The following is a 21,011-nucleotide window of genomic DNA, read 5'->3' on the forward strand; positions in this document are numbered from 1 at the left end:
AAGAATTTTTTAATTTCTTCTTGATCTCCTCATTAGTCCAGTGGTCTTCCAGTAGTGTGGTTTTCAATCTCCATGAGGTAGGAGAGTTCCTTACCTTCTTTTTATGGGTTTATTTCTAGCTTGATGCCTTCATGTTCAGAAAAGATGGTTGCTATGATTTCAATCTTGGTGTATCTGTTGATGTTTGTCTTGTGTCCCAGTATGTGATCGATCCTGGAGAATGATCCATGTGTGCTTGAGAAAAATGTGTACTCCGTTTTTTTTTGAGGTTAGTTTTCTATAGATGTCTTTTAAGCCCAAGTGTTCCAGGTCCTTATTTAGAGCTTTAGAGTCTTTACTTATTTTTTGTCTCATTGATCTATCCATTGTTGATAGTGGTGTTGAAGTCTCCCACTACGTATGTGTTTTCTCTGATGTCTGTTTTCAGAGATGACAATAGTTGTCTGATATATTTTGGTGCTCCTTCCTTTGGTGAATATATGTTAATGAGTGTTATTTCTTCTTGAAGTATTGTCCCCTTGATCATAATGTAGTGACCGTTGGGTCTCTTTTTATCTTCTTGAGTTTGAAATCTGTTTTATCTGATATAAGTATAGCTGTTCCTGCTTTCTTTTTTGGTCCATTTGCTTGTAGGATTGGTTTTCATCCATTAACTTTGAGTCTATTTTTATCTTTTGTAGCTATATGTTTCCTGGAGACAGTAAAAGGTTGGGTTTTGTTTCTTAATCCAGCCTTTGACTCTGTGTCTTTTTATTGTAGAGTTTAGTCCATTTACATTTAGAGTTAATATCGAAATGTTAGCATCTGTATTTGCCATTGTGTTTGTCTTTCCTTTGATTTTATTTATTTATTCATTTAATAACTTTTTTTTGGCCTTCTTTCGTTGTTATTTATCCCTCTGAAGTTCTGGTTTTAGGACTCCTTGTAGTATTTTTTGGAGTGGGGGTTTAGTCGTAATGAAATTCCAGAGTTTCTGTTTGTCTGGGAAGGTCCTTATTCTTTCTTCATAGAGGAAGGAGAGTTTTGCAGGATAGAGTATTCTTGGTTGGCATCTGTTTTCTTGGAATCTGTTGACTGTGTCCCTCCAATCTCTCCTTGCCCTTCTTTGGAAAAATCTGATGTCAGCCTGATGGTTTTCCTTTGAATGTTATCTGTTTCTTCCCTCTTGTCAGCTTCATTATTTTTTTCTTGTCCTGTATTCTTGGGAGCTTTACTACTATGTGTCTTGCTGTTTTTTTCCTTTCGTCGTGGAAGTTTGGTGTTCTTCTTGATTCTTGTATATCAATTTTCAGCTCCTTCACGTTTGGGGAGGTTCTCTTCAATTATCTCCTTGAATATTTTTTCTGTTCCTACATCTCTCTCCTCTCCTTCTGGTATTCCCATAACTCTTATATTTCCTTTCCTCATGGAGTCAGATAGTTCCCAAAGTCTTTCTCTGGTCTTTTTCCTTTGTACTTCTCTTTCCTTTTCTGTTTTGGTTCTTTTTATTTCTGTGTCTTCAAGAGTACTTATTCGTTCTTCCATTTTATCTATTCTGCTTTCATTGCTTTTCCCAGAGTTCTTTAGTGCCCCCATTAATTCTTTGATCTCCTGCATTTCTTTTACTTCCCTCTTTAGGGACTCAATTTCATTCTTCTGATCGTTGATTATTTTTCCCTTATCATTGTTTTCCTTTATGGGTTCTGTCATTTTTTTAATCATGGCAATTTGAAGTTCTCTTTCTGGAAGGCTCAGAAGTTCTTCCAAGTTACTGTCGTTGCAATCTGGGTGTTTGTTTTCTTTTTGTGGTGTGCTTTTTTCCTGAGGAGTTGCTAGGTTGCATGTGGTTCTTCTACTCCCTACTGTCTGTTTTCTAATTTTCCATATGCATTGGGACACTGTGTTGCTGGTACTGGCCGGCATTTTGGATGAACTTCTCTGCTCCCCTCTGGCTCCTCCGGGAGCCATCTGTTGGTTTCAAGCAGTCTTTACTGAAGAAATGTCCCTGTTCTAAAATGGCGATGCAGGACGCACTCCCTGTGTGCCTGGTCTGCCCTGGCAGTGGGTTCCCACTCCCCCTCTGGGCTGGGACTGCAGGCCAGCAGAGGTCTGTAGTGGGCGAACTTCCCAGTTCACCTCTGGCTCTTGAGGGAGCCTTCTGCTGATTTCAGGCAGTCTTTACTGAAGAAATGTACCTGTTCTAAAATGGCGATGTGGGATGCTCTCCCTGTGCACCAGGTCTCAGGCACACTCTTCTGCGCAACCGGTCTGCCCCGGCTGTTTGGTGCCCGCTCCCCCTCTGGCCTCGGACTGCTGGTCAGAAGGGGCCTGGCATGGGCGAATGTCCCAGCTCACCACTGGCTCCTCTGGGAGCCTTCTGCTGATTTCAAGCAGTCTTTACTGAAGAAATGTTCCTGTTCTATGGGGTATTGGTGATTTTTTTTCTGGTCGCTTGGTGGCACCAGAGATCTCTCCTAGTGTTCTTGGGAGCTGTTTTTTTCACCCCATGGGATGGGTAACAGATTGGGAGTGGTGGAACCATTGGGAGCCGTTGAGGGGAAAGCCTCAACAGGTTTGGGATGCTGTGTCTGCCTTGTGCCCCACCGTCTTGGGGAACCCATGCCCTTAATTTCATGCCCCGGGTCTCAGTTCCAAAGCCCCTCAGGTCCAGGACACGGGCTGTAGCCCAGTTCAGTGTCCACAGAAATAGCGCCTTTTTGTACCCTGTTCCCATTCTGGGCACTTGGTTTCTGATTACTTAGTGAGGGACATTCACCTCAGTGAGGGCCCGTGCATGTCTCCCTGCAAGCCTAGGTTGCAGGCGTGGGGACCAGGGCAGCTGCGATCCGCGTTTGCTTTTCAACGGCTGCTTTTCCCTACAAGCTTATGGGCTGGCCTGGGGCTGTTTGTAGGTCTCCGGGAGTCTTTGCTTTTCTCTAATGGCACCTGGAGCAGTTCACTCACCTATGCAGAGAATCCTGCAGGTTTCTCCACAGCTCCAGTTCACGGGTGTTGTGGCTGAAATAGTTCCTTTCCACTCACAGTCCTGCTTGATGCTTAGTTTGTTCTTGTTGGTTGTTTCAGTTTTTTGTTTTTTTTCATTTTTTTCCTCCTTTCTGTTGGTCGGAGAGTGCCGACTTTGTGGGTGGGGGAGGGTAGCTGGGTTCTGAGCTTTCCTCCCTTCTAGTCCTCTTTTATGGCAACTTTCTTCTTCGGGTAGTTTGCTGGAGTCGTCTGTTTATCTTCCGTGTTCCAGTTCTCACTGGGACCTGCCTCTTTTCCTCCCTATTAACTTTTTTTTAATGGGAGATCTTACTCGCAGTGTTTCCTTGCTGCCATGTTAATCCCCCCCCCCCCGCCCCCGCCAATTAGCTATTTTTATCAGTGTATGAGAAGGTATGGCCACAAAGAGATGCTAAATCCATTCAATTCTCAAGCAGAATTTATAGAAAATAAAAAGGAATCAAGCTAGGGCCTCTCCTCGTGGCGCTGGCCAGTTGAGCACAGTGCTGTGAAACTGTTCACAGTCTCTGCAGCACCTGTTCGATCCCAGCCAGCCGGCGAGGGTTCCACATGGCTCCGCAGACCTCTCCTGTCTTGCCCAGTGCTCCTCTCAGCAGTGTATTTCCTCAGTCTACCTGTTCTGTCCCCCACTCTGTCTTTGGTGAATCCTCTCACCCTCCCACACATCTGGTCTGCTGTACCCCGCTTCTTGTATAAATAAACAAATCTTTAAAAAAAAAAAGGAATCAAGCTATTGTAGATATGAAAATAAATTTTTTCATTCCATTTCTTCAGACAAGGATTTCAAAGCAACATATGTCCTGAACAAAGACCAAATCTGAGTTCTCCTTGTTAAGTCCTCAGAAAAGTTTTTGATTGTACCTCATAGGGCCTCCCTGGGGTGCAGGGGTTAAGTCTCAGCACTATCAAGCTAGCACCAGCCACTGCTGCGGCAGGCTGCGCCTCCCATGCTGTCTCGTGACATGGTCCAGGAATTGGGGGAGACTCCCGAGAAGTGGGGAGTCCCAATGCTACCCCGAAGAGGGAAAGTTGTACTTCCCAGAAGAGGGGAGTTCTTGCACTTCCCAAAGAAGATCTGAACTAGGGAGTCTCCATGGCAAAGCCTGCTAAAGCTCTCCTCTTTATTCTTGGTTAATGCTGAAGTAAGTTAGTTATTAACTGGCCTGTGAAAACCTAAATTCAGACCCAGGTGACAACTGGCTTATTGTTCTTACGCGTGAACTATCACAAAATAAGTAAAAATTGTTAAAGGTATAGTTAGGAAAGAAATGTTTCGGCCCTGAGAACTATGGAGAACAAGCTGCCCTGAACCAGCTGTGCTTGGAAACCATAGCCTAACCTGGGAGAGTACCTGTTTGCAGCAACAATACATTTCCTGGTGTATGCAAGAGGTCAATAGTTCACAGGCCATGTGGAGGTTAGGAATTTCTAGTTAAGAGTTAGACTTCAGTAGAACTTACGTAGATTTGATGAGTTGTTTTTGACCACTTTGAAGTAATTAATATATTAACCAAGTTAATTGAGCACTAGGAGATAGATTGATTTTAGTAATAGAATAGGAATTTTACACTCACTTTGTAACTGGGAAAGTTTAATTGTTGTCAAATGTGTTGTCTTGTATGATTGATCATGCTAGTAAAAGAGCTGTACCTAGGAAACTAATTGTTCTTAGGTTACCAAAGAAATGGCCTACAGGTGTAAGGCCAAGGGAGTCTTTACATGATCATGAGAAAATATGTATTGATTGTCTCTGCTCTGCATCAATGCTTATGCTGATGTAATCCCACCACTCTCCTTAAGGTATAAATAAAGACCTGCTGAGACCCTCAGCAGGAGATACTTGCACCAGGGAGAGTGTCTGTGTCTACCTCACTTCTACCTCGCTCCACTTCCCCTCAGTCCTCCGAGAAAACTTGGCTGACGCCGTCCTCTCCTCTCTGAGACCCCTGACACAACTTCTAGCTGGAGCTGGTCTCCAGCAACTACAGTATCAGTTTGTTCCCCAGCCAGGAAGCTAACCCACATGGCACAACAGACCATTCCTGTCTTGCCCACATCCCCTTGGCAGTGTATTTTAGTAGATCTGCCTGTTCTGTTCCCTGCTCTGCCTCTGGTGAATCCTCTCACCCACCCCCCCACCCCCGCACCTCTAGCCTATACCCTAGTTCTTGTACGCACACAAACAATAAAATAAATCTTAAAAAACAATATTGTTCCTCACAGAATCTCTCACTAAAGAAAAGGTACTCTAAGAATTTTAAGACAATGTGTGATAGACACTTTGGAATTAAGGATTGCTGAAAAAACAGTGGCATCAGTGGTGACTCATATAGACAACTGTTTCTTGGAGAAGGGTTTGTGGGCTTAACTTTTGTCCAATATTTTTCATTATAAATTAATACAATAAAAAGTTCATATTTTTTAGGGCCTCCCCTGGTGGCACAGCAGTTAAGCTCTGGGTAGCAAAGCTGTCCGCAGCCTCTGCAGCGCCAGTTAGATCCCCGGCCACCAGCGAGGCCTCCACATGGCATGCAGACCTCTCCTCCCATGCCCGCTGCTCCCCTCAGCAGTGTATTTTGTTGTTCTGCCTGTTCGGTTCCCCGCTCTGGCTCTAGTGAATTCTCTCACCCTCCCGGCTTCTGACAGTACCCAGTGCTTGTATAAATATATAAACAAATCTTTAAAAAAAAAGTTCATATTTTTAAAAGGAATTGCACTAATGCGGAAGGAAGATTACAACAGTGCAAAAGAAAAGTGATTTATAGACTACAATCTTCTATGAGAAGGAAGCAAGTTAAGAAAGCTCCAGCTGCAAACACCATCTAGTTTTTTTAGACAAGGAAGGATAGTGGAAGGGATGGAACTGTGATCCCAGAAGTTAAAACAAAAACCATGAAAAATCATTTGCAGAGAATATAATTTGACCCTCAATTAAAGAAATGGCACAATAGCTTTGCTTGATTTCAGAATGTTTCTATTAGCTCTATGACTACTATGGACCATCAGTTTTTCCCTCTTTTTTAAATGTGAATGTCTATTATAATTATCCTATCTTTCTCCCACTTTTTTTGTTGTATATATGGGGTGGATAATATGTATCTTTAGTTCACAACTCTTCTGATAGAGAGGAATCATACTCATGAACTGAAGTAATACACACAAAAATCTTCACCTGTTACCTGTACTTGAATTAGATAACAAGATCCTGTACTTCAGAATTACACTATAATTACATGAGATTTTGTAGTCATTGAGAAGACATGAGTTGACATATTACGTATGTTTATCACCCAAGAGAAGTTTAGGAAATTTACTGAATAAAGTGAAAATAAGAGAAAATTGCAATTAGGACATTTTAAATTGTATGCTATTTTGTATTTATTTGTGAATATTGCATAGTCATTGCTTTAAAAATGCTGACAGTATTTACCATAAAATGAAAAAAAAAGTACTCTCTGGTACAATTAATATTGTTAATAATATTAAGTTACATAAAGCTAAAGAGTAAAAACATATAGATTAATTGCTAACCTGGCATTTCCTCTGTCCTGGAGTCCTGTATGAATCGAGCAGCACTTTGACCAAATGGGGTATTTTTCAGTGCTGATGTTTTCTTCAATGACTTGAAAGCAGTTTGATATTCATTATATGTGCCTGGGGCTGGAGTGATAGACTTTATGGGTATAAATCTCTAGTGAAAATGGGAAAATATGCCAGTGAGAAACTATAGTACATAGTGATATTTTGTGAGTTAAAGTTGGCTTCTCAGTAATTTAACATTTGGAATTAAATTTATCTTTTTAATGAAGTTAAGAAAACACGGGTGAATTAAGATCTCATAACTGTCAAAATTTTTAGTAGTGGTTTCATTGAAATTTTCATCTTTACACATTGCTAAACTTGTAATGTTATATAATTTCATTTACCCACACATTTTATAATATGATTTGCACAGGTCATATCTGTTTCTAATTTGTATAAATGTCTTTTTTTCTTTTTAGAAGATCCCCAATCGCCACTGGATTGTTATCAGCTTCACATTATACCTATCATTCTCTGTGTATGAAAATTATTATAGAACATTACCTGGGATTGAGAAAGAAAAGCAGCTGATACATTATTTGCAGTTGGTTTCAAATTTTCAGTCTGCTGAAATTGGCTTTTAATGTCATATTTTCCAGGACCTGGTACACTCTAAATTACAGCAAGAAAAAAATATATTTTGTCATTAGAAAGCAACTATCAATAAATGTAGTTCACCGCATCAACAAGAAGAAAGAAAAAAATCACATGTTCATAGCAATAGATTTTGAGAAGGCGTTTGATATGAGTTAGCATTCATTTATGATAAAACCCCTTAAAATCTGAGTATAAATGAAATTTCATCTTAACACAATGAAAGTCATATATGACAACCCAAAACTAGCATCATTCTCAATGGTAAAAAACTAAATCCTTCACAAAAAGTTCTGGTACAAGAAAGGATGTACACTCTCACTACTACTATTCAACATAATATTTTTAAAAAGTCCTAAATAAAGCAATTGGCAAGCAAAAGCAATAAAATTTATCCAAATTGGGAAAGAAGTAAAGCTATCATTATTTGTAGATGATATGATAATACACTTAGAGAACCCTAAGACTCCATGAAGAAACTACTTGAAACAAACAAACAAAACAAAAAACAGTTTAGCAAAGTGTCAGGATACAAAATCACTAACACAAAGTGGTTGTTTTCCCATGTATAAATAATGAACTAAGAAGAAATTAAGAAAGCCATCCCATTTAAAATCATATCAAAAATCTTAATACTCGGGAAAAACCTAGAAATGGAACAAAGTACATACACTAAATCAAGGACAGCCTCTTCAACAAATGGTGCTGAGAATAATGGGCTGCCACATGCAAAAGAATGACACTAGACCATTATCTCACACCATTCATAAAGATCAACTCACAATGGATAAAAGACTTAGATGCAGACTTAAAATCATAAAATGTGTAGTAGAAACGATAGGAAAAAACCTCCATGATGTAAACTATAGAAACATCTTTGTGGACTTATTTTCAGCAGCAAGGAAAACAAAGAAGAAAATAAGTAATTGGGACAGGGCCTTCCTAGTGGTGCAGGGGTTAAAGTCTCAGTGCTATCAAGCTATCACCAGCAACTGCAGCATGAGTTCAATCCCTGGCCACGGAGCTAACACACATGGCACAGCAGACCTCTCCTGTTTTGCCTGCTACTCCCCTCAGCCCTGTATTTCAGTAGATCTGCCTGTTTTGTTCCCCACTCTTTCTGAAGAATCCTCTCAACCCCCCCCCACATCTATGGCCTACACTCCCATTCTTATATGCATAAATAAATAAATAAATCTTTAATAAATAAATAAATAACTGGGACTATATCAAAGTAAGTATCTTCTGTACAGTGAAAAAGATAGTGACCAAAACAAAGATACACCCTATTGAAAAGGAGAAAATATTGGCACACCATATATCTAATAAGGGATGGATATCAAAGATGTATAAAGAGCTCAAAAACTCAAAAATATAAACAACCCACTCAAAAATGAGCAGAAATGCTTAATAAGTACCTCTCCAAAGAAGACATGCAGATGGCCAACAGCCATGAAAAAAATCTCATCATCACGTATAATGAGGGAAATGTAAATCAAAACTATAATGGGATACCATCTCATACATGTGAGAATAGCCCATATTAAAGAAACCACAAGCAACAAGTGCTGGTAAGGGTGTGGAGAAAAAGGAAAAGTCTTATATCAGTGGTGGGAATGTAGATTGGGTCAACCAGCATGGAGAGACATTTGATGTTCCACAAAACACTGAAAATGGATCTGTCATATGACACAGCAATTCCAGTCCTAGGTATCTATCCAAAGAGCACAAAAACACTAATTCAAAAGGACACTTGAACTCTTATATTTATAGCAGCACAATTTACAATAGCCAATTATAAGGAAACAACATAAATGCTCCACAACAGATAAATGGAGCAAGATGTGGGATATATACAAAATGCAATGCTACTCAGCAATCAAAAAAGATAAACTCATTCTATTTGCAGTAACATGGATGGAACTAGAAGGGATTATTCTAAGTGAAGTGATCCAAAAGGAGAAAGAAAAATACTGAATGGTTTCACTTACATGTGGAATCTACAGAGACCAAACAAAGGATCAAAAACAAGTTATAAGACTGACCTTTGAAAGAAGACAATAGATCTGAGATATTCTGAATGGGAGGGGAAGGTGAAAAGTAGAAAACAGGGAGAAGGAGAGCACAATGCACTATGGTGGACAACTATTGTTGCTTTATAATGTGGAAACTATGAAGAGCACACCTGACAAGAGAAATTCTACATTATGAAAAACATACACAAGGATGTTTACAAAATTTATACTTTTAAGAAAAAGTAAACAGAGCACCTAAAAGAACAGCTGACTAAATATCTGAACCAAGCTATAGTTTTTAAGTGATTTCCTATATACCAAACCACTTTAGTATAGACTAGATAGAACAAATTTCTTGACAGCTTTGAAAGGGGGGCTCAGCCACCAGCCCCTCCCAGCAGAGTGGTACCCCAGCCTGGGCATTCCAGGGCCTTGCTTTACATCAGACACCCTTAGCAACACCTAGGTAAGCACCCCTAACTCCAGAACCAGTCACCAGCTCCTCAGGAAGACCAAGATTGATAGTATATACAAGAAAATAAAGGAACAGAGTCTGGACAACCCATGCCCAGTGGGAACCATGTAGTTACACCCACTGGCCCCAGAAGCCTACACACCATGCAGAATCACCCATGCTTGGGTGGGAACCACAAGAGGTCTTGCCCACTGATTCCAGCAGGCTGGACCACTCACACTTGGAACAGGACAGGCAGATGTCCTGCCCACCAATCACAGAAGTCCAGATTACCCAAGCCTATGTAGTAGATGTCCAGTGGGACACTGCAAAAGCAATATTAGGGGAAAATGTAGAGCACCACAGGCCCCATCAAGAAACAAGAAAGAACCCACAGAACCAACCTAATCTCTCATTTCAAGGACTAACGGGAAAAAAAAAGAAAAAGAAAAACCTTCTACTGGTAGAAGAAAGGAAGTAATAAAAATTAAAGCAGAAATAAATGAAATAGAAACCAAAAAGACAGTCCAAAAGATCAAAGAAACAAAAAGCTAGTTCTTTGCAAAGATAAAATAGGTAAACCTCTAGCAGTTTCATGAAGAAAATGAGGGAGAAAAGTCAAATAAATAGTATTATGAATGAAAGAGGAGAACTACAGCAGACACAGCAGAAATACAGAGTATAATCAGAGATTACTATGAACAGTTATAGGCAAACATGTTCAACAACTTAGATGAGATGGACAAATTCTTAGAATTTTATAATCACCCAAGGCTGAAAAAAGAAATAGAAAACTTTGAACAAACCAATTACAAGTTAGCAAATGGAAACAGTAATAAAAACCATTCCAGAAAACAAAAGCCCAGAAACAGAAAGTTTCATCAGAGATTTCTAGCATTCAAAGATGAGCTAATGCCTATCCAACTAAAACTCATTCAAAAAATTTTATGAGGGCAGCATCACAAATATACCAAAACCAAACAAAAACGACAAATAAAAAAGAAAATTACAGACCAAATTTCCCTAAAGAAAACATGTTAAAATCCTCAATAAAACATTAGCAAATCCAACAGTGCACCAAAAGCATTATACACCATGACCAATGGCATTTACTCCAGGAACACAAGAATTGTCCATCACCCAAAAATCAAAAAATGTTATTCACCAAATTAACAAAAAGAAAAAAAATACCATATGAACATATCAATAAATGCCAAGAAAGTACTTGTAAAGTCCAATATGCATTTGTGATGAAAGCACCCAAAAGAACTTGGAATAAAAGGAACACATCTTAATATAAAAACTGCCATATATGACAAACCCACAGCTACCATCATTGTCAATGGTGAAAAACTGAAAGCCTTTCCATTAAGTTCTGGAACACAACAAGGATGCCCATGCTCATCACAGCTTTTCAATATAATACTGAAAGTCCTAGCTAGAACAATTAGACAAGATAAAAACATAAAAGGAATCCAAATAGGGAAAGAAGAAGTAAAACTATTACTATCTGCAGATGATATGATAATATGCATTTTTCCTTTAAAAAATGCACAGGTGGGCCGCCCCTGTGGCACAGGCAGTTGAGCGCCATGCTGTGAAGCTGTCCACCTACAGGCTCTGCAGCACCAATTTGATCCCGGCCAGCTGGGAGGGTCCCACATGGCGCAGCAGACCTCTCTTGTCTCACCCGCTGCTCCCCTCAGGAGTGTATTTCATCAGTCTGCCTGTTCTGCTCCCCGCTCTGTCTCTGGTGAATCTTCTCACCATACCACGCATCTGGCCTGTACCCTGGTTCTTGTATAAATAAATAAATAAATATTTTAAAAAATGCACAGGAAAACTAATTAAAGCAATAAACCAGTTCTGTAAAGTAGCAGGTTATAAAATCAATACACAAAAATCAGTAGCCTTCCTGTACATGAACCATCAGTCTGAGAAGGAAAAAATTAAGAAACCATTCCATGTACAATTGTACCAAAAAGAAATTAAATACCTGCAAATGAAACTAATAAAGGAGGCTAAATAACTATACAAAAAATATTATAAAACACTGCTAATGGAAATAATGGAAGACATAAAGAAAGACATTCTCTGTGAATGGAGCAGATGGATCAACATTATCAAAATAGTCATCCTACCAAAAGCAATTTACAAATACAATGCAATTCCCATAAAACTGTCAATGACATTCTTCAAAGAAATGGAACAAATATTGCTGAAATTCATATGGAATCACAAAAAAACCCCACAAATATCCAAAGTTCTCCTTATTAAAAGGACATAAATGGAGATATAATACTCCCAGACTTCAGACTATATTACAAAGCCCAAATAATAAAACAGCATGGTATTGAAACAACAACAGACAACAGACCAATGGAACTGAATTGAAAGTCGAGAAATGAAGCCACACATACATGACAAAGGAACCTAGAATATACAGTGGAACAAGGAAAATCTCTTCAATAAATGATGCAAGTGAATGAAACTAGATGACTATCTCACACCATACACAAAATCAACTCAAAATAGACAAAAGACTTGGATTTAAGATCTGAAACCATAAAATAAATATAAGACATAGCCAAAAACACTCCATAACATAAACTTCAGAAATAACTTTGAGGGTTCATCTCCAGAAGCAAGGAAAACAAAGGAAATATAAATATCTGGGACTACATTAAACTAAAAAGCTTCTGTATAACAAGAGACAGTAATCGAAACAAAGAGACACCGCACTGAATGGGAGAAAATATTTGCACACCAAACATCTGATAAGGGACTGATACCAAAGATCTATTAAGAGCTTACCCAACTCAATAAAGAAAAATACTCAATCAAAAAAAAAAAAAAGACAGAAGAGTTAAAAAGACACCTCTTCAAAAAAAAAGAAATGCAAATGGCCAACAGGTATATGAAAAACAGCCCTTATAATCATGGAAATGCAAATCAAAGCCACAATGAGATACTATCTCATACCTGTGAGAATGGACCATATTAAAAAAAAAAAAACACTCTTATTCTGCTGTTGGGAACATAAATTGGCTTCTGGCCCAGCCACTATTGAAAGCTGTTTGGAGGTTCAAAATGTTAAAAATAGATCACCATCAGGTTCCAATAGAACATCTTATGTGTGTAATGTCCCATGAGGGATTGATAACTCCTTAACTTTGATCACACCACTAATCTATATATTTTTTAACTCCTGTCACACATTTGACATTTTTATGTCTCATTTTTATATATTTATGTTATATGTATCTCTTGTCTAATTATTTTGGCAATTGTCATGCATTTTCTTGTTTATATCATTTCTTTTCAGTTTAAATTTATTGTACAGCCAATTTAGTATTGATGAATTCTTCATTTAGCTTTTGCTTATCTAAGAAATGTATCATTTTATCATTCAATTCTGAATTTATCATTTATCACTGAATTTTTTTTACGCATGTAGAATTTTATATTTTTTATTTTTTTTTGTTTTGTTTTTTAATTTTATTTCTATATTTCCTATATAATTGCAACCTCCTTATTTTGACCCCAATTCCCCTTTTCCCTACCCCCCCCCAATAGTGTGTCTCTGGTTCATAGTTGTTTGTTGATTTTGATTTTTCCTTTCTTATAGTTTTTCTTTTTCCTGGTCCCTACTTTAGGTTTTCTAGATTCCTGCTAGGAGTAAGACCATCTGGTATTTTTCTTTTTCTTTCTGGCTTACTTCGCTGAGCATGATCCCTTCCAGTTCCATCCATGTTGCTGCAAATTGCACGTGTTTATCTTTTTTGATTGCTGAGTAATATTCCATTGTGTATACGCATCACATCTTCTTGATCCAGTCATCTATTTTTGGGCATTTGGGTTGTTTCCAATGCTTAGTTATTGTAAATAGTGTTGCTATAAACATAGGCATGCTGGTGCTCTTTGGAATAGTGATAGTGAAGGCAAAGATAATCAGCTGGGATTGAATCAAATTAAAGAGCTTCTGCACAGCAAAAGAGACAGTAACCAAAACAAAGAGACACACCACCAACTGGGAGAAAATTTTTGCACATAACACTAATGATAAAGGACTGATCACAAAAATCTACAAAGAGCTGAAGAGACCCAAAAAAATCAAAGTAAATAATGCAGTCAAAAAACGGCAGAAGAGCTAAAAAGAAACTTCTCCAAAGAGGAAATGCAAATGCCAACAGGCATATGAAAAAATGTTCAACATCACTTGTAATCAGGGAAATGCAAATCAAAACTACAATGAGATACCATCTTACACCAGTAAGAATGGCACATATTAAAAAACTGGCAACATCAAATGTTGGTGAGGATGTGGAGAAAAATGAACTCTCCTGCATTGCTGGTGGGAGTGCAAAATGGTCCAACCACTATGGAAAGCTGTGTGGAGATTCCTCAACCTACTAAAGATAGAGCTTCCATATGATCCAGCCATTCCACTCCTAGGTATTTACCCAAAAGACACAGAAACATTAATTCAAAAAGGCACCTGCACCCTATGTTTATAGCAGCATTAATTACAATAGCTAAGCTATGGAAACAACCCAAATGCCCAAAAACAGATGACTGGATCAAGAAGATGTGGTATATATACACAATGGAATAATACTCAGCAATCAAAAAAGATAAACTCATGCATTTGCAGCAACATGGATGGAGCTGGAAGGGATCATGCTCAGTGAAATAACCCAGAAAGAAAAAGAAAAATACCATGTGGTCTCACCCATAGTAGGAATTTAGAAAACCTAAATAAGAGACCAGGAAAAGATTAATTATTATAAAGTAAAAATCAAAATCAACAAGCAAATATAAACCAGAGACACACCATGGTGGGGGAAGGAGGGAGTAGTATCAAAACAACAGGGGGTGGTAATTACGTCAGGATTATAACCAAGATGAAAATGCATACATTGTGCAAAAATGAAAAATGATGTAAAAATATATAAAATTAAAAAAATAATAATAAAAATAGAGCCTTCCCGGTGGCGCAGCAGTTGAGCGCTAGGCTGTGAAGCTGCCCCCAGCCTCTGCAGCGCCAGTTCAATCCCCGGCCGCAGGCGAGGGTCCCACATGGTGTGGCAGACCTCTCCTGCTGCACCCACTTCTCACCTCAGCAGTATACTTCGTCAGTCTGCCTGTTCTGGTGCCTGCTCTGGCTCCAGTGAATCCTCTCACCCTCCCACACTTCTGACTGTACCCAGTGCTTGTATAAATAAATAAAAATTAAAAAAAGAGTTGTTTTAAAAATAATAATAAAAATAAATTTAAAAAAGACATGAAACCATAAAATATGTGAATAAAAGACAGGGAAAGCCCTCCATGTCATTGGCTTCAATGATGTCTTTGTGGTTTCATATCTAATAGCAAAGGAAACAAAAGAGAATGTAAGTAAATAGAACAATTTCAAAATAAAAAGCTTATGCACAGTGAAAGAAACTATAATTCAAAAAAGACACCCTAGCGAATGGTAGAATATATTTTCACATCATATCTTTGACAGGCACTGATATCCAACATCTGAAAATATAATCACACAAATGCAACAAAAAGAAAATATATAACCCAATCAAAAATGGGCAGAGGAGCTAAGCAGACCCTTGTCCAAAGAAGACATAAAGATGGCCAGCAGTCATAGGAAAAATGCCCATTATCACTTATATTCAGGGAAATGAAAACCAGAATCACAACGAAATACTACCTCACCCCTTTGAGAATCCCTATATCAAAAAGACCTGAAGCAAAAAGTGTAGGCAACAATGTGGAGAAAAAGGAATATGCCTACATTGTTGATTGGAATGTAGACTGGTCCAACCCCTATGGAAAACAGGAGTTTTTGAAAACATTAAAAATAAAGCTACATATGATCCAGTCATCCAACCCCTAGGAATCCACCCAAAGATTGCAAAAAAACACACTAATTCAAAGAGGTGTATGCACTCCATGTTCATTGCCACACTACTTGCAACAGGCAAGTTATGGAAACTATGTAAGTGCCCAAAAACAAATGTGTGAATTAGACAAAGTGTGGTATATGTTCACAATGAAATGCTACTGAGCTATTAAAATTTTATGAAACTTTGCCTTTTGTGACACTTGGAGGGATCTGACAGCTATGAAAATGTGAGGAGGAGAAAGGCAAAACCAGATTACTTCATTGATATGCAGACTATAGAGAAACATTACAAAAGGCATAGACAAAACAAAACTCAAGGATACACAAGAGATCTGATTGTAGAATTGAGGCTATCAACAGGTGAGGTTAAAGTTTACAGAGCAAGGAGAGGAAGAGACCCAATGGATCATACTGGAAGATTATAAATGTGTCAGTGCTAGGTGTTGTGTGGGAACATTACAGCTATATCAATCTGAACATATACCGACATCATATGCAATGCTGTAAACCCATACTTGCCTCAACACAAAAGTGCACAATTATAAAAAATGTTGTGGGGTACTTGCACTATGTATTTGTTCTATCATAGTGATTCTCACTGAAATAGCTAAAAGTTACAGAAGAACACATGAATAACCAAAAAACCTTAGTCCTGTGTTATTTTCTTAGACAAAAGTTTATTTTCTCAGTTCTAAAGGCTCTAATTGTAAGAGGAAAGTGTTGCAGACTTGGTTCTTCTGAGAGCTCTACCCTTGCTGTTTTCCTTCTTCTTGTACCCTTATGTGGTATATTTTTTTCACACATGTATCACTGTTGTCTATTCTCCTCATGAGGACAGCAATCCTATTTGATGAGGACTCAGTTCTTATGAACTCATTTAAACCTTATTACTTCTTTACGGCATTTATCTCCAAATACAGTGAATTTTGGGTAGAAGTACTTTAATGTGTGAATTTGGATTGGAACACAATTCAATATATAGCATCCTGTGAGTGTAGGAATAGTTAAATTTGGTGAATTTTACTCTTTGATTTAATTTCATTGTACCTTATTGGTACACTTAGACAGTTGGGATCTACCAATTTAATTTGTAACAATTTGTATTATTATTTTAACCTTGTGTGGTGTTTTAAAAATAGTTCTATAGACATAGCACCACTTTTTTGTTTGATGGATTCCTCTCTTAATTTATCGTTTGGGAACACTGGTTCTCAATTTTTTTTTTCTTACCTCAGGATCATTTTAAACTCTTAAAATTACTGACCCTAGAGATCTTTCAATTATGTGAATTATATCTACTGATACTTGTATTAGAAATTGGAACTGAGAAATATTTAACATACAAGAATATATAAGTGTTCATGAGGGAACAAGAGTCAAAAAAGAAAACAAAGTCTTAGTACTTAGCAGAGACTGTGTTTCCCCAAAATTCCTAAGTTGAAACCTAATTCCCAAAGTATTTGGAGATGGGACCCTTGGAAGTTGATGGGGACATTAGGATAGAGCCTTCATGAATGGGATTAATCCCTTATTAAAGAAATCCCAGAGAGCTCACTCATGCCTTTTGCCATGTGTGGACACAGTGGGAATATGGCTGCTTCTGTACCTGGAGTATGTCTGTACTAGACACCAAATCTTGGACCTCCAAGCTTCTGGAACTGTGATAAATATATTTCTGTTCTTTAAACTACCCAGTTAATGTAATTTGTTATACCACAGAAACAGGCAAATTATGAAAATGATTTTTTTGAGGTAACACTGGTTTACTACACTACGTTTCAGAAGCAAAGAATCACACCTCCTCAGATGCATCTTCTCACACCACACACACACTCACGGCTCCCAGAGAACCCCACCATAGTCCATTGTGTTCCATCCCCTATTGTGTTATCTGATTCCCCTTATTGTAACCTTGATTCCACCGTTTTCTAAGATTTGTTATTTGTTTAGTTTTATCTGACCCTTAGTTTAGCTTCTCTATAAGTGAAACCATCTGTTCCTTCTGACATATTTTGCTTAGCATTATCTCTCCACTTCCATCTATGTTGTGAAAATGACAAGAGTTCATCTATTTTAATAGCTGAGTAGTATTCCATTGCATATATATATATATATATATATATATATATATATATATATACCACATCTTCCTGATCTACTCATTGTATTTGGACCCTCAGTTTTTTCCATAACTTTGTTGTAAATAGTGCTGCAATGAACATAGGAATGCACATACCTTCAAATTAGTGCTTTTGTGTTCTTCAGGTAGATACCTAGGAGTGGAATTTCTGGAATCATATGGTATATTTATTTTAATTATTTTGAGAAGCCTCCATAACATAGGTGCTGCTCCAGTCTACGACCCACCAACATTTTACAAATACTTCAGTTACTCCACATTCTTGCCAAATATTTGTTGCTACTGGACTTTTTGATATGGATCATTGTCACAGGTGTGAAATGGTATCTCTTTGTGATTTTTATTTACATTTCCTTGACTGTAAGTGATGATGAGCATTTTTCATGTGCCTATATGTATGTCTTCCTTGGAGAAATGACTGTTTAGCTCCTTTTCCATTTTGATTGGTTCTTTGTTTTGTTTTGTTGTTGTTGTTGTTGTTGTTGAGTTGCATGTGTTCCTTATAGATATTGGCTATCAACCCCTTTGTCAGATGTATGATGTGAAAGTATTTTCTCGGGTCTCCCCTGGTGGTGTAGGCTGTTAAGCACCACGCTGTGAAGCTGTCCACAATCTCTGCAGCGCAGGTTCGATCCCAGCCGGCCTGCAAGAGTCCCACATGGTGCAGCAGACCTCTCCTGTCACGCCTGCTGCTCCCTTCAGCAGTGTATTTTGTCAGTCTGCCTGTTCTGTTCCCTGCTCTGTCTCTGGTGAATCTTCTCACGCTCCCATGCATCTGGCCTGTACTCCGGTTCTTGTATAAAATAAATAAATAAATCTTTTTTAAAAAAAAGAAAGTGTTTTCTCACATTCAGTTGGGTTTCTTTTTGTTTTATTGATAGCTTCTTTCACTGTGTGGAAGCTTTTTAGTTTGATGCAATCAGTTTGTTTAAATTTATTTTTGCATCTCTTGACTTTGGAGATGAATCCACAAAGAAATCAAGAAGGAAGTATCATGGGGTTTTATTTTATGTTCTGTTGAAAACAATATATGTTTTGTGTTCATAATCTAAGTATTTAAAACATTTTGAATTATTTTTATGTAAGGTGTGAGATGGTGATTTAGTTTCATTCTACATATGTTATCTGCAAGTAGTGTTAGTTTTAGTCCTTCTCTCCCAACTTGGATACATGTACCAGGAGATGTGAACTTAAAACTCTGAGTCATATACAGTGTTTTAAACTAATGTTACCTCATTTAAAAAAAAATTAAATGTCCACAATTTAAAACATACACTTAAAAATCATTTGCACACAGATTCATGGCAGGAGTTGTAGAGCAGCCTCATATGCTGCAACCTTCCCGGAGACCAACGCAGCCACCTGCCAGACTACTGAGGTTCCAGATTCATAGCACGGTAGGAATAGAATGGCCACACATCTCAAGACTAACCAGGAAATCCAGCCAGCCTCCTGCTGGGAGCACTGAGTTTCCAGATTCACACCAGGGAATAACTAGAGCTATTGAATCTGAAAACATCTCAGGAGATCCTGAGTGCCACCCACCAAGACCAATGAGACCCATTCAGTATGAGGAGGAGTCATGTCCAGCAGAAGTACCACCTACAGCAGCAGGATCCCAAACCAAATAATGTAAAGAAGAAACCCAATAAACAGCTTCACAAGTCCCCAAGGGAATAATACAAGGCAAAGAGAAACAAATCTCCAGAACCCAACTTCAAAGACATTGAGGAAATGTTCCTCTTCTCACATATGAAGTTTAAAATTGCCATGAAAAAGAAAATGAAAGAAACAGAGCTGGAGCAGATTATGCTGTGAAGTAAGTCCAGTGGAGGAAGGCTAATACTGTATGGTGTCACTTATATATCAAATACAGAGAAACCCAAGAGATCTGATATAGCAAAATTGAAACTAATCTTAGAAATCTGATCATAGAACTGAAGCTACCAGAGAGATGGGGAAAGGAAGGATAGGTACACAGGTGAGGTAGGGAGTGAGCACAATGGATTATGGTAGTGGATTATGTATGTTTCAGTAGTGAATGCAGTGTGGTAACAACACCTGAAAGAGGAGATCCTATGCTTCTAAAACACAAACAAATAAAAAACAATGTTACCACAAAAAAATAAATAAATCAATGTTACATAAATAACCTCTTGTTACTCAGTCACAGAGTAGGAACCATGATTGACCTTCATTATGTTTTTCTGTCAATCCTTAAGTTTCAACTCCCATGTGAGCACAAGGACATAAAGCACACACATGTATACACACACATACATACACACACATACTACTCAAATAACTATTTTAGAGATAAAAGATAAATGTTTTGTACATTCTTGGTTAAATTTATTTCTAGATATTTTATTCTTTTCTATGTAATTATAAATGGGATTGCTTTCTTAATTTATCTTTCTGATGCATCATTATTAGTAAATTTAAACACAACAAATTTTTGTATAGTTATACTGAATTTATTCATTAGTTCTAACAAATTTTTATGGAGTCTTTAGGATTTTCTTGCATATAATTATAACATCATTCACAAATAGTGACAGTTTTAATTATTTAGAATTTGAATACCTTTTATTTCTTTTTCTTACCTAGCTGCTCTGGCTAAATCTTCCAATATTACATTGAATTAAAGTGGGAAATTTGGCATAATTGTCTTATTTCTTTTTTTTAATGATTTATTTATTCATGCATATAAGAACTGGGGTACAGGCCAGAGGTGTGGTGGGTAGAGGATTTACCAAAGACAGAGTGGGGAACAGAAAAGGCAGATCGACAGAAATACACTGCTGAGGGGAGCAGAGGGCAAGGTAGGAGAGATCTGATGCGCCGTGTGGGTTGCTTCCTGGCCAGGGATCAAACTCGTGCTGCAGTGGCTGTGGACAGCTTCAGAGGTTGTGTCTTAACCCCTTGTACTGCCAGAGGGGAGGGCATAATTGTCTTATTTCTGATATAAGACGAAAAGTTACAGCTTTTTACCATTGATGAATGTATTCCTAAATATTTTATGTTCTGGGGTTCTACTTTAAATGGTGTTTTTATTTCAATATTTGGTCTCTCACTGGCAGAATATCTAAACACAATTTATTTTTGTATATGACCTTGTTTTGTGATCTTTCTACTTTCATTTATTACCTAGTATCTTCTTTCTAGGAACTCGTAATGTTTTATCTTAGTTCATCAGATTAAATGAGTATGAGGAATAATTTTGTAGTTAGATTGCCAAAGGTGTTACTTATCAGTCAACACAAATTGACCTACCATAATCAATAGCTATCACAATTCTCTGTCCCTTTTGTAACTATA

The 21,011-nt window shown here is 37.8% G+C and overlaps 1 protein-coding gene across 2 annotated transcripts in view; it reads right to left on the reverse strand.

Moving 5' to 3' along the window:
• Positions 1-21,011, reverse strand: part of STPG2 (sperm tail PG-rich repeat containing 2) — a 422,672-nt gene that overhangs the window by 292,323 nt on the left and 109,338 nt on the right. For both annotated transcript variants that reach the window (XM_054688086.1, XM_054688085.1), the window contains exons 7-8: positions 7,090-7,197; positions 6,535-6,694 (exon numbers count right to left, since the gene is read on the reverse strand). In XM_054688086.1, the coding sequence (XP_054544061.1) occupies positions 6,535-6,694; positions 7,090-7,197 (268 nt within the window). The remainder of the gene's footprint in view (positions 1-6,534; positions 6,695-7,089; positions 7,198-21,011) is intronic.

Source organism: Talpa occidentalis, unplaced genomic scaffold (assembly GCF_014898055.3).
Source record: "Talpa occidentalis isolate TD23 unplaced genomic scaffold, MPIMG_talOcc4v2.1 talOcc4.6, whole genome shotgun sequence".
Classification (NCBI taxonomy): domain Eukaryota; kingdom Metazoa; phylum Chordata; class Mammalia; order Eulipotyphla; family Talpidae; genus Talpa; species Talpa occidentalis.